This window comes from Harmonia axyridis, chromosome 3, assembly GCF_914767665.1.
Source record: "Harmonia axyridis chromosome 3, icHarAxyr1.1, whole genome shotgun sequence".
NCBI lineage: Eukaryota > Metazoa > Arthropoda > Insecta > Coleoptera > Coccinellidae > Harmonia > Harmonia axyridis.
Genome location: NC_059503.1, coordinates 12,835,624 through 12,850,596, shown reverse-complemented (window position 1 = coordinate 12,850,596; position 14,973 = coordinate 12,835,624). Strand labels below are relative to the sequence as shown.

General features: G+C 35.4%; 1 protein-coding gene across 1 annotated transcript; it reads left to right on the top strand.

Moving 5' to 3' along the window:
• Positions 1–3,803: 3,803 nt before the first annotated feature.
• LOC123674856 (Kv channel-interacting protein 1) lies at positions 3,804–13,483 on the top strand. The gene is made up of 4 exons (XM_045609970.1): positions 3,804–4,344; positions 7,370–7,439; positions 8,446–8,516; positions 12,340–13,483. The coding sequence occupies exons 1-4, from the start codon at positions 4,189–4,191 to the stop codon at positions 12,655–12,657; spliced, it is 615 nt and encodes a 204-aa protein (XP_045465926.1). The 5' UTR covers positions 3,804–4,188; the 3' UTR covers positions 12,658–13,483.
• The last annotated feature ends 1,490 nt before the right edge of the window (positions 13,484–14,973 follow it).

Sequence of the window (14,973 nt, the reverse complement as noted above, 5' to 3'; positions counted from 1 at the left end):
GTCGAAATAAATAGATCGTAGATGTCATACAATAAGCTTAGGTATTTGTAAACATAACGCCATCGAAATTTTAGTTGATTTGTGTCTGTATCATGAAGTTATTCTCTATTGAACATTTCAGCTTATTAGCCAAATTTTCGTCATTTGCGGGAGGTTTTGATTTTTTGCTTTAATATGAAGAAATCTGCGGCTGAGGCTCATCGAATGCTCTCGAATACCTATGGTGAGGCCGCTATTAGTGAAAGAATGTGCCCAGAGTGGTTTCAACGATTCAAAAACGATGATTTTGACGTCGAAGACCAACATGACGGTGGAAGAGAGAAGGTTTTCGAAGATGCAGAATTGAAGGCATTACTTGATCAAAACTCGAGTCGAACGCAACAAGAATTGGCAAGATCATTGAGAGTGATGCAACAAGCCATTTCAAAACACCTGAAAGTCATGGGATGATTCAGAAACAAGGAAATTGGGTGCTGTACGAGTTGAAGCCGAGATATATTGAACGGCTTTTGTTTGCTTGTGAACAGCTGCTTGCAAGGAGAAGACGGAAGGGATTTCTGTATCGCATTGTGACTGGAAACGAAAAATGGGTACAATACGATAATCACAAGCGCGGAAAATCTTGGGGATATCCCGTCCATGCTTTTACGTCGATGGCCCAGGGGCGGATCCAGGGGGGGGGCCATGGGGGCCATGGCCCCCCCCCTCGCGGACCTTATAACTATAAAAGTGTATCCTGAATTCCCGAAAAATATGCACTCATTAAGTTTTAAATTTTTTTTTTCCAATAGATAGCTTTAGTTATCTGTATTACACTTTTAATAAGTCCGATCGGGTTCCACAACATGGCGTTAGAAAGATGAGATTTTGTACTACATAATCTTTTGCGACAGTTTTGTGATAAGTTTACTCAGCGCGCGTTGAAGATGGACAAAATAACAAAGAAAAAAACGTTATATTTGAGTTTTTCTTCGATAAAGGCGAAAATGCGAGCCAAGCGGCTGAAAATTTCAATAGTGTTTATGTTCTTGATACTGTAATAGCCAATTACGCGCAATTTTGTTTTCGTCGATTCCGTTCGGGTAATTTTTATGTCAAAGATGCTTGATGCTGGAGACCAATTGTCTAAAATATCGACAAAATCAAGGACATTTTCGGGTCCTGTTTCCATTGCTCAAGAGTTGAAGATTGCGTAAAAAACCTTTTTGAACCATTTGCAAAAGGCTGGTCTCAAGAAGAAGCTAGATGTATGGGTACCACACGAGTTACTGCAAAAAACCTCTTGGACCGAATTTCCATTTGCGAATCGCTGCTGAAACGCAATAAAATAACCCCATTGTGGAAACGGTTGGTGGCTGGTGATGAAATGTGAATGACTTACGACAACGTCAAGTGAAAACGGTCCTAGTAAAAAAGCGGTGAGCTGTCGGAAACGGTCAGGAAGGTTTTGCTGTGTATTTGGTGGGATTGGCAGGGAATTATCTACATAAGCTGCTCCCCTAAGGCACAAATATTGACTCGGATCTGTACTGTCAACATTTAGACCTTCTGAAGGAACCAATTGCCCAGAAGCAACCACCAGGAGAGGAATTGTGTTCCTTAGGGACAACGTAAGGCCGCACACATCAATAGTGACTCGCCAGAAGTTCTTATGCATCCACCTTATAATCCGGACCTGGCACCAAGGGATTATCATATCTTGCTGTCCATGGCGAACAATTTTGCTGGTGAAAAATTCGTTTTAACAGAGGCTTGTGAAATTCGACTGTCTCAATTTTTCGCCAATATCGACTAGGGCTTCTATGAGGGAGGCATACACAAACCTTCAAAAAAGCAACAAGTTATAGAACAAAACGGCGCATATTCGAAAGGAAACGGATCATTCTAACTGTGGTAATTAAATCTTGATTTTTATGCAAAAATAATGATTTTTTTCTATACCTCATACTTTCTTGTGCCCGAGTTTTCTCATGAAATACATCTACATATATTCATGAAATTGTTCGAACTTGTTTTTGTACTACAAATATTTTGGAAACTGAATATGATATGATTTACTAAAATACATCTTTCTTTAAAAAAACACGTGTCTTGATAGGCACCAACAAAAAATTCCGCTATTTTGCTAATCGATATCAGCCGTGACTTTCTATGGCCCCCCCCTCAGACATCGCCTGGATCCGCCCCTGCGATGGCCAAACCGAATATTTGCGGTTCCAAGGTCATGCTCAGTATTTGATGGGACCATCTCGGCGTAGTGTGTTATGAGTTGTGAAAACCGACTGAAACAATCACAGGCGATCGTTATCAAACGCAATTAATGCGTTTGAGCAGAGCATTGAAAGACAAACTGCCAAATACAACGAGAGACATGATAGAGTGATTTTACAGCATGACAAAGCTCGACTCCATGTTGCGAAAGTGGTCAAGACATACTTGGAAACGTTGAAATGGGAATTCCTACCCCACCCGCCGTATTATACAGACTTTGATCCCTCGGACTATCACTTGTTTCGATAAATGGCACACGGCCTGGGTGACCTATGCTTCTGGGTGAAGTGAAAAATTGGATCGATTCGAGGATCGCTTCAAAAGATGATCAGTTTTTTCAACGCAGGTTTCGTGCGCTTCTCGAAAGATGGGAAAAAGTAGTGGCCAGAGATGGACAATACTTTGAATCATAAATGTATGAACCGTTTTTTCAATAAAGCCTCGAATTTCAGAGAAAAACGGCGGAGCAAAGTTGTGGTATTGGTATTTTTATTGGGGTAGAGAGCCCAAACGTCTGAATTTAGAGTTAAAAGACATATCGAACCGTTAGGTCAGTTCATGATGAATTCAAGATTTTAATTCCTTTTTCCTACCCTACCCAGCGTATTCTCCAGACGTTGCTCCCTCGGACTATCACTTGTTTTGATCAATGGCACACAGTCTGGATGACCAGCACTTCCGTTTTTATGAAGAAGTGAAAAATTGGATCGATTCATGGATTGCTTCAAAAAATGACCAGTTTTTTTCAACGCGGTATTCGTACTTACTACTTACGCTACCCGAAAGATGGGAGAAAGTAGTGACCAGCGATGGACAATATTTTGAATCATAAATGTATAACCAAAATCAAAATTTGGTATCAATAACGTCGTCAGATCCATAGAAAATTTAAGCAAATTATCAAAAAAAAGCATCGACGTGAAATCAGAAGCTTTTGAGCGCTCGTTCATTCTTTCGCAGTCCTGGATATACCTATAATGTACAGGTATGTGGTCTCCAAGGGCGCGATAGGCATATGAAGGAACGAGCGCTCAAATTTTTCTGACTCTACGTTTGTGCCTTCCTCATTTTAATATTTCCACCGATCAAACCAAAATGACCGTTCAAATCACATTGTTTTAGATGTAGCTTAATCGAATCTGGAAAAGCGTAGAATCAATCTTCATGGAGAATATTTTGAGAAACAATATTTTCAATTTTGATTATTCATCTTTACTCTTCCGCTCAAAACTCAAGTAGCAGCCTCCGCATCTTAAATTGCCTGAAACATTCCCTAAAGTCAGAACCAAGTATTAGCATCATTACAAGCCTTGAAAAGTCGAGACAGTCTCCTATATTTCACATTAATACAAACAAAGCAAATAAACCAAATACTTTACTCCCACTCTCCATAGCCCTCTTACATATTATGCAACATTGCTCCCAATAATAAGGCATCACTTGTGGGTTTTAGCGCAGACATAACAATTGTTGAGGAATCTGTTGCATTTGATCCCTTCTTAAGAATCTCATCTTCCAGGCGCACCCCCCCAAAAACTCCCACGCCAATGTTTCTAGCCACCGGGGCAACCATTGCAGCCGGTCTTGCGCAAACAATCCAAAGCCGAAGGGATAAGAAAATCACTCCAAGTCCGAATAACAACGTCTGACAGCGCAGAGGGAAAATTCAATATATTTCACTCATAAAATTACAACGGTTAATCAGGGTAAAAACTGATACGATCAATTAGATGGACGCTCGGAACATGCAATAGAGGTTCTGATCCAGTTCTGTGGGTCCTACTCGTGGAAAATGTCGAGTTCTTGGCTCGTGACCGCGTTTATTCATATCAAGCCCAGATGATACCATGACGTGATTTTCGTGTCCTAATCGAGGTGTGCCATGTGTCTGTGAATTTGTGTCGGTGAGATTGGGATATGGCTACTCCATCGGACAGCCCCGTGGAGGAGGTTGTTTTTGAGATCGAACCGTCCAGAGTACCAAAGCCTGTGCCTGTAGCCTTAGAGGACCTTTGTAGACTCACCAAGTTCACTAGACAAGAAATTCGGATCATGTACAGAGGTTTCAAAACGGTTAGTATTGTTCGATAAATAAAGGAATGCTGTAAACAAGGATTTGCCCAATGACCGACTGATGCTGCATTCTATATAACCCCACTTCAAGGTGTATGTAATAGAACAAATCTATTTTGGAAAATTTTGCCACGAAGAAACGTTAGGTTAGATTACTAATGTTTGGAATGTTGAATTTATAATAACCTTCGTACACGAATACAAAATACAAGGTGGAAGAATAGAAATAATAAGGTTTTTGGTAACGATCGCCAATCAACTTATTTCCACTTTGTAAACTGCAACCTTTTAGTGTTTAACAATCCAGAAAGGTTATGAATAAAATGATTGAAAGTTCAAGGATTTGATTAGGCTCAAAATTAAATGAAGCCTTCACCTTCGTCACCTTTACTTTCTTGCATAATGAGAACACTATAAATTTTACAACGCTATGGGTTATTGTTTACTCCTTCACCGCAAAATATCTGGACACTCGAAGCAAAAATATGAAATTATCAATTCAAAAAATGTATCGCATTCGATACTGATGTCATTCGAATAGGGTTTTCCTATAGGAATGATAAAAGTTGAAATGGTTGTAATGGCAACACTGTATTATTTTTTGAGGTTTCTTATGTCATTTATGTTCAGTAGGTTATGCCATTTAATCATGGAAAGATACACGCTTCAAAATTTTATTTATTTTTTTTTTCAAAATCAGAGCCCATTTTTGTTCACGCGACAAAAAATAAGAAGTACCATGTTCCGAGTCGTACTTTGTACCATTTTTTAATTTGTCACAATAAGTCGAATCGAGAGTTGATTAACTGAATAATATCGTGCATGAATTATTCTCAAATTTCTCCCAGCGTTCACAAATGAGCACTGATTTTGATAAAACAATTAAACAATTCCTAAACGTTGTTTAACGAAGATTAAATGGCTTAACCTACTGAACACAAATGACATAAGAAATGCAAAAAAAATGATTATATTATATTGCCATTATAAATTTCAAATTATATCATTCCTATTGGAATACCCTTCATCGTGCTTAGGTATTGTCAAGTTGCCAAGAAATTATTTTTTTTAAATTTTGTTACTTCCTTTTTTTGCCTGTAAAATTAATTAATCTCATCCTTCAATTCTTCCAAAGCCTTTGTTATTGTATATAATAAACCAAGACTCTGTTATAATATTTTAATCTTTTCCGGATGGTCCAATGGTTGGTACCATGCTGAAGGTCGAGAGTTCAAATCCCGAACTGGGAAAAAAAAATTTCTGATTACGGGAAACGTCCAATTATTCGCTGTTGGGAAACAAATTGACAGGACTGTGCCTGAAGTAACGATGGTACACAGTAACAAAGCCTACACATAACACAACCTATTCTTCTAACTCGTTTGAGCTCTAAGCATCTGAGAGAGGCCTAGTAGAGTCGAGATAAAAACGGAAACAAAATATTGATAATAAATAAAATTACAATGAAATGTAGTGACTGGTTTCGAAATTCGAACAAAAAGACGAAATATTTATAGTTACTTAAAAACTATTTGCAGTAACAATTTTATATTCAATTTCATTGAAATAATATATGTTCTTAATTTCACATTTCCATATTTCTAACTTATTGGGAAATTTTAGAGAGTTTAAAAAAAATCGAAAATGAGTTCTCTTGATGAACGTTCAACTAGGCGCTTCAAAAAATGATCTTTGGGACCATATGACATAAAAAAAATTACAGATGATAGGTATTCAAGCAAAATGATTCTTGTGATTGTATAAATCAACTATTTTAATAAGAAACCTCTCTGTAGGTATCTGTCTCTCTATAAGTTGTTGGAGATTTATAGCTTGAACTATACTATACACATACATTAAAGTTGTTTTCTTATACTTTACTTTACCAAGTTTAACAGCCGTTCTTTTGCCTCTTTCAAAGTTTCGAAGAATATAATTGTGTTGTTCACGAACTTTAATATCTCTAGGAGCTATTTCAACTGAGAAACACTCTTCCTGAATATATATCTAGAAAAGACGACTAATAAATATCTCATATCTACTTCTAGGGAGCTATTTCAAAAGCAGAACGGAAGACAATTTTTCCTTCATAAGAAAACATGTTTCTGTGAATCAACTTGTTTTTGTTCATTTTTGAACAAGTTAACAGAACGTTCTATCAATTCATCACAATGTCTGTAATTTTCGAATTTTTATTCATTCACTCAAACTGGAACTCCAGTAGATGGAATCAAAAATAGGAATTCAGTATAAATCAAGAAACAATTATTTGTAAGGTTGTGTAAATTTACATGATGAAATTGTACATAATTTCAAATCAAACATAGAACTGAGTAATTCTGAATGGCAATAGGTATAAAAATATAAAACTTCTCAAATTTCATAACTCTGTTACTATAAAAGATAGGACTTTACGGTGAAATAAATGTATCAAGTATTATGATAGTGATTGCAATACATGTTCTTGATTTTATGATTATGTGTTGTTAAGTTGCCACGAAATAATTTTTTATATTTTGTTCCTTTCGTTTATTGCCTTAAGAATGTTTAGATCTTATTCTCGACCAAGCAATCAAAGTGTTTTCATACCGAATTTCATGTTAATAGCTCTATTAGTATCTGAGGAAAACTCTGGACAAGATGAATACTTCTGCCAGAAAGTTGGGAAAAAGTTGCAGCTAACAAGGGACAATACTTTGAATTATTCTTTAGTAACAATTTTCTACCATAAAGTTGCATTTTCATAAAAAAAAACACCGGAAACTTAGTTTCCGTTAAACCAAAAAGCTTGGTGTTGCAAAATGGCGAATGCGGTTTTTAAGATGAATACATTTTCAAGAAGTTTTCATTCTGGCACTGTATTATATTTTAATTGATTTGAATTCAATTTTTTGTATGAAATCAATAAACTACTTTGTCAAGAAGTACCAGGAACTGGTCAATATTCCAATATCCGACCAATTCCGGATAGCAAACAGTTTTGAACCAAATATATAGCAATGATAATGAATTCAAAATGTTTCAGGAATGCCCGGACGGTGTCGTTCATGAAGATAGCTTCAAAGACATTTATTCCAAGTTTTTTCCTCATGGAAGTAAGTGAAAGGTCCAATTTTATTGAGTTCAATCCAGATAAAACTATTTCAATTGGTATCGCTTCGTGTTTGTTGATGAGTATTCTTTAGATAGGTACAAATGTTTCGATGTAATAGATGTATTTTTCACCCATTCCAATTAGTTTAATCATCAGTTTGGTGTAATTATTTTCTTGATCCAATTACAAAGAAAACTCTAGTTGCACTAAATTACCTGCTCTTTAAATACCTCTCTGAATCTCCCCAGGGAGATTAGGGACTAATAAAGTTAGGGAAATAAGGTGTTCCTAGGATTTGGCCTGAGAATCCACTAAAAATGTTATAAAAAGAACTTAATTACTTAACCATTAATTTTGATTATAATAGAGCCATCAAAGAGAGTTCCAACATCCAAAATATTCTAAATTGTTTTCCAAAACGACGTATTATAATGGGTTTTCCTATTCAAAAGTGCTTTAGTTTTGCGAAGTGTAACTGCAAAATTTTTACCATTTTACAGGGATTTTTAACAATTTCAATGATTTTTTTGAAGCGTGTATCGTTCAATTTTTTGTAATGGCGTAGTTTTTACTTGTCAAATGTCAAAAGATGGCAGCTTCAAAAGTGACAGCTGTCTATATAGCGGGCTATTCAAAATGAAACGTCCTATTGAAAAACTCTTCACAATGAAGTATCTACAAAAAAAAAACAAGAAGAATTTCGACAAACCCATCATGCTAGCTTTTCAAGTTTTCGATTTCCCGTACTTCCTTGATATATTTTATTATTCAGTCTTTCCGAATAATTGTCCCCATTCCAAAAGAATACATCCAAAATCTGTCATTACCCTTTTTACCAGTGTACAAACCAATCGATATTTATGTCATTATCATTATTTAAATATTCATTTATACTTTTCTCATCTAGATTCTTATTCATTGTAGTTTGTTTGATGTTCAGTAGTTATTGATACCTACTAACCTACTTAATACGATAATGTAGATTTGTAGATTCGATTTATTTTCAGACTCCAGCTTGTACGCCCATTACGTGTTCAAGGCCTTTGATGTTAACTGCAATGGTGCAATTAGTTTTAGGGTAGGTATGAATCGACTTAGAGGTAGATAATATAATATTATAAATACCTAGTAGTTATTATGACAGTAGATCAATACCTAGAACTTAGTGGGAGAAAATTAGTGCGATGTTACAGAAATCTTCATTCAAATTATGATAGAGACTGCAATGATTAGTTTATTTTTGTTTTACCATGTCCAGCCATACACCAAATGAAAAAAACACTGATAATTCTACCCTATGTTTTATTAACATACAGTGTGTCGATTTGAAAAGGTACCACCTTTAAGATCTCAGGCCCCATGCAAAATCAGAAAAAATCCAAAAAGAGGTAAACTTAGGTTCGTAGGAGAACATTTCATACATTTGGTTCCAATAAATTTGTATCAACCCTGTGGGCATGAGGACAGAACCCTTAAAATCTTAAATGGGAAGGGGGTTGGGTGACACCTTTTTTGAAGGTATTCCGATGTCCTTTTCAAAAATACCATACACTTGACCTTCTGCTAATACTTCCAAAAAATCAAATAGAATGTAGGATAAGAAATGGCTCACAGATCATTTCCAAGAGATTTATATAGGAGAGAGACGATTGATGGCCAGCAAGCTAACCAGACTTGACTCCTCCAGTTTTTTTCCTCTGGTAACAACTATTTTACGTGTCATTTCGTTATATATGAAAATTTTGAAGCGGAATTTCAGGATCAGATAGTACTCGATAAGATCTTCAAAATGAGGTATCGCAACACTCCTCATCCCTATTCAAAATCAAGGGGTTTTACTCACCCCCGTAAGGGGGTTGCAGTTACAGGGATGCGAAAAGCAGAAAAGTTATTTCCCCTCGAAATCAGAAGTGTTTTTTTAGAGCTATAGAATTTTAAATTGCAATAAAACAATGATGGATTATTCGATTGACATGAATTTCATTTATCCGCAAGATAATCTTGTGGCATTACATTTTAAATATGATTTCTGGCATATGACCGCCACGGCTGGCTCGGATGTAGTCCAATCTGGACGTCCAATTTTCGATGACTTTTTCCAACATTATGTGGCCGTATATCGGCAATAACAAGGCGAATGTTGTCTTCCAAATGGTCAAGGTTTTGTGGCTTATCCGCATAGACCAATGACTTTACATAGCCCCACAGAAAGTAGTCTAGCGGTAATAAATCACAAGATCTTGGAGGCCAATTCACAGGTCCATTAGTGAAATTAGACGGTCACCAAACGTGTCTTTCAATAAATCGATTGTGGCACGAGCTGTGTGACATGTTGCGCCGTCTTGTTGGAACCACAGCTCCTGGACATCATGGTTGTTCAATTCAGGAATGAAAAAGTTTTTGAAGAAGTACGGACCAATGATTCCACCAGCCCATAAAGCGCACCAAACAGTCAGTTTTTCTGGATGTAACGGTGTTTCGACATACACTTGAGGATAAGCTTCACTCCAAATGCGGCAGTTTTGTTTGTTACATTCAACCAGAAGTGCGCTTCATCGCTAAACAAAATAAAATGGACGTAGTGCGCGATTACGTATTCCGCACAGAACCATTATTTTCGAAATAAAATTGCACTATTGGCAAGCGTTGTTCAGGCGTGAGTCTATTCATGATGAATTGCCAAACCAAACTGAGAATAAATCACTTGACAGCTGTTAAATCGGTCTCCATCTTGAACAGTAATGCCAACTTAAAGTTATATACGTCGAAAAAAACACCCATTATATAAATACTCGTTTCAAATTGTGTTCAAAATATTCCGCAATAGTCAAGATATGTTATAGTCAATGTCTGCAGATGGAAAAATTCGAAAACCGTCCTGTAGCACAGAAACTAGAGCAAATCAAAATGTCATAAAAAAAATAGTAGTGTCGCAAAAACTACACTATTTATCTATTCATTTTTCTTCGAAAATTTATGGAAGGAATTTAGGATATCTCCAAAAAAAATCAAATTACTTAATTTCTTCCATCGCTAAACTTCCACTCAACACCCACCCTAATTATAAGACTGCAGAGGATATTCATTATTATATCGTTTGAATCCGAGCACGCAATTCTTATCTAGAATGTTGGAAGAACACGCAAGATTCATTGTTTCTTTGTATGAAAGGAAATAAATCAAATGACAGTTTAACATAGAAACGTGTCTTGCCTTCATATCATTCGACCAATTCCGTTTCATTTCATTAAATTTGGCAACGTACCCGCATTTTCAGTAGGCAGCCATATAATTTCCTAATAATAAACAACTGCAATCAAGGGAAAAAATTATATCTTAACACAGGGTAGTCCAGATTTTAGTGCAATAACTTTGGCTAGAACAACTCTTTTCATGAAAAAAAAATTCCTATAAACATAATATATCCTTACAAGCTTCGTTTTCTAGATGCAGAGGGTGTTTGAGATTAAAAAAAAATCAAATTTTACTTATAACTCTAGTATTATTACATTCATTGTTTTAATTCTTGGGTATTGAAGTCAGATGATTTCAATGTTTGGAATTAGGTAGTTGTCTCTTTCCAAAATTATCCAGTGGCGTAGGTATAGAGGTGCGATGACCCTTTTCATATTGAAAATCTACACCACTGTATTTTTTGCGAAAAAATTGTTTATTTCTGAAATCAACAGAGTTTTTTTATTGAAGCTCTGTTGATTTCAGAAATCAAACAATTTTTTCGAAAAAATACAGTGGTGTGGATTTTCAATAAGAAAAGGATCTTCGCACTGTATATGTATATACGCCACTGGATAATTTTAGCAGGAGGCACTTACCTATCGGAACATTACTTCAATACCTGAAAATTAAAAAAAATGTAATAATACTAGAGTTATAAGAAAAAAACTGATATTTTTCAAACTTCAACACCCTGTATCTCGAAAACGAAGCTCGTTAGGAGATTCAGCTCTTCAAGATATGGGGTGAAATTTCCAGTACTGCAAATTATTTCGCTTTATATGTGCAAATACATAAATTCAATTACGAAATACTTATATTTACACGAAAATAGAGAATTTAAATAATTGAATAAAAATAAAGATATGTTTGAATCAAAAGTCTTGACATATTTTAAGTTTCCTTTGATAAATTTAAAAAAAAAATGGATGTATTCACATTTTAATTAACATAATTTTGACTTGATGGGACAAATACATAGTCAAAATTATAGCCCTGGGTCTGTAAACTGACAGATAATTTTCGAATTTTGAGCCAAGAAATGGTATTGAAGAGTTAGGTTTAACTCATTTATGAGGAATTCGAGATCAAAATCAATTATTTTCGTCATATCTTCGCTTTATCAGAATTAACCGTCCAATTTCACAGAAATTTTGTGTGTATACATTTACAGTGTGGCCCTTTCTAAAAGATCCACTGAAATAACTATTTGGGGAGAGCAGGTATCAAAAAATCAATTTCTTAGTCTTCAGGGAGGACATCAAATTCAAAGTGACCTTGACGTTTGATTTCAAGGTTAAGTAGGTTTTTTTGAGGGAATATACATTTTTCTTTGCACAATTTCTTTCTTCGTAAAAAACTATGAACATTTTGTCTCTTTCGTTGTTGGCATTGAATAAATCGTTGTATAGGGATATATGAAGTTTCTATGCTTAGAGAAAAGTGTGTACGGTTGAAAAAAATTAGAAAACAAACTAGTTTTTTTCAATATGTTCATGCGAAATACTAAAACAAATGATTCCATGAGAAATAACTTGGTAATACTTCATCATTGTGCAAAAACTTACGCGAATTCGAACGAGCGAGCAAAATTTCTTAACCTCAATTCAGAGTGCTTTCCCCACACATGAAAATAATTTGTTAACTGATCAGTACCTATTTTCCAGGATTTGTTAATCACATTATCAACCCTCCTACGCGGCTCTGTGTACGAAAGACTGAGATGGACATTCAAGCTGTACGATATAAACGGAGATGGCTGCATCAGCAGGGCCGAACTAGGTGAAATTGTAGTGGCTGTTCATGAACTGATGGGAAGGCGGGCACACCAAGTGGAAGATGACAGGAAAGCGAGGGAGCAGATAGACAGGATTTTCCGAAAGTTGGACTTGAATCAAGACGGCGTCATCACCATAGAAGAATTCATGGAGTCTTGTCTTAAGGACGACATGATCACGCGGTCTTTGCAGATATTCGATGCGTAACTGTGATGGATTTTTGTGCATTTTTGAGTTTCTAAGAGTTTAGAGGTTACATATTTATGAAACGCGTTTGGTGCAAATGATTCCAAGTTGAACTCGATTGAAAATTATCAAATATGTTTGGGTGGTTGTGATAAATTGAATCTCTTCTCGTTTTTGCTATATTGGGGTAGATCATTTTAATTAGGTCGATACGGGTTGATTAAGCAATGAGAAATCAATTCATCCTCATCTGGATACGGTCGGAACTTAGATGTGTAAAAATACTGGTGTGACTCACTGTTGAAAAAGTTGTAATGACCCTTCGCCAGCTTGATTCTCGGAAGAACGGCACACTGCTTGAGACATAAACCCAATCGTTTTACGGCAAAGTAGAGGATATGAAGGGTGTATATGGCAGGAACCACTCAGTTGCCATACTAATATGGTCCCGGGATGAAACACCTCAATCCAATAATCATCAAAATTGTCTGAGACACAATCGTCAAAAAATTAAATTGGGAATTATTCGAAGAATCATCTTTCTTGAATTTCAAGGAGAAGGCACTCTCATCAAATTCCACTGACGTCTTCATGGAATATGGCCAATTCATTGTATATGGATATGAAAGTTTTTCCATGCCTACGAAAGAAAAGTTACCAGAATTTTCTTAAACAAAATGTAATCAGTGGACACACCAGTATTTTTGGGCATTTCGTCGTAACCCACGAGATCAAGATACAAGATTTCATGGTATTGTCAAAAATTAGGCTGTCTATGGTATTATTTTACGTCAAATATCAGACGACTCTGTGTTTGATTTCAAATTATATCTTTTTCTTTTTCATATTTGGCTTTAATGACTCAACAATAAATACCCAGTTTTTTTTAATCATTCCAGGAATACATTCCATCACTGACGTGCCTATTTGAGGAAATATTTTAGAAGAATTAGAATTTCTATGATGTAATCGAACAATTCTTCAACGTCTCTTAACGCTAAACCGTGGAAGAATATTGAATTCTTCAACGGATTACGTTGGCACTGCCGTTCATCCTCTGTCAACTCTAGGGTGTAGGCAATGATCTAATAATACCTAGATGTGCCCAATCGTGCAGTGCACAGCATTGATTACAGCATTAAAGAGAGAAAGGTAGAGTCTCTTGTCACGTGGCCATGAAGGAGTTGAAAATAATTTGGATTTCAACCAATGACAGAATTAGTTAAATATGTGGAGCCAATCAAAGCTGTGTTTTGACTCACTCCTATGTTGCAGTCGATTTCTCTCTCTCTTTCTCTCTTCATCTACATATTCTTAGATCATTGGGAAGAGATGTTAAATTTAAACAAGTCATTGACGAATATAAATACAAAAAAATATATAAGATTTAATTCAATTTTACCGAAATCAAGAAAATAATGTCTAATACTCGAACAAAAGAAAGTAATGTCTAATACCTACTCGAACAGAAGACTCTTTCGAATTCGTATTAGAAAGTTCTGCACTCTTATTAGAAATAACTATTCTTTATTTCTGAATTTGAGACTTGTTTTCCTTAAGGTTTCTTGAACAACCAAAAAAAAGTATATACTGACAGTACCTGAACGAAGTTCTACATTTTTCCTATTCAAAAGACGTATACCTAGAATGAAAAAGATGGGTTAAAGCAAAAGATGAGTGATTGGTGTGATAAAAATTTCGTTATTGCCTTAGGATCCCAAGCAATAACTTCTCTATAACTTAATAAGTACCGACATACCTATTGATGAATAGGTACTATCAATTATTATTTATGAATAATAAAATTATAAAGGGTGTCTAAAAAATGGTGGCCCCCATTGCTAGGATAGGCATAAAGCTGCAAAATTAGTTATGTGAGTGAAGTCAAAAATTTTTAAATGATATTCAAACTCACAAAAAAAATCTCTATAATACCTACCTAGTCAGATTGAAAAAGAAACGTATGTATTGTGTCAGCTTACAAAAAATATATATTCATACAAAATTTCATTACAATGTTGCTTGCAGTTTTGACATCATCTTCAAAAATATGTATACCTACAAATTTTCCTTTGAACACTCTGCATCTTGAACACAGATACCAAGTAATATTTTCTGAAAAAAAACATATTTACCTATCCTAGCAACTATGTGCCACACTTTTTGATCAATTCTGCATGTAATACCGTTTCTTTCAAAACTCTACGTAAAATATTGTAGATGAACACGTGATCCAACGGATTTTCAAAAATAGTCTAATGTTGATATGAACGGGTGAATTTTGAGGATAACGGAAGATGATGGATTTTGACGGAGAAAGCTAAATTGTAAATCTGC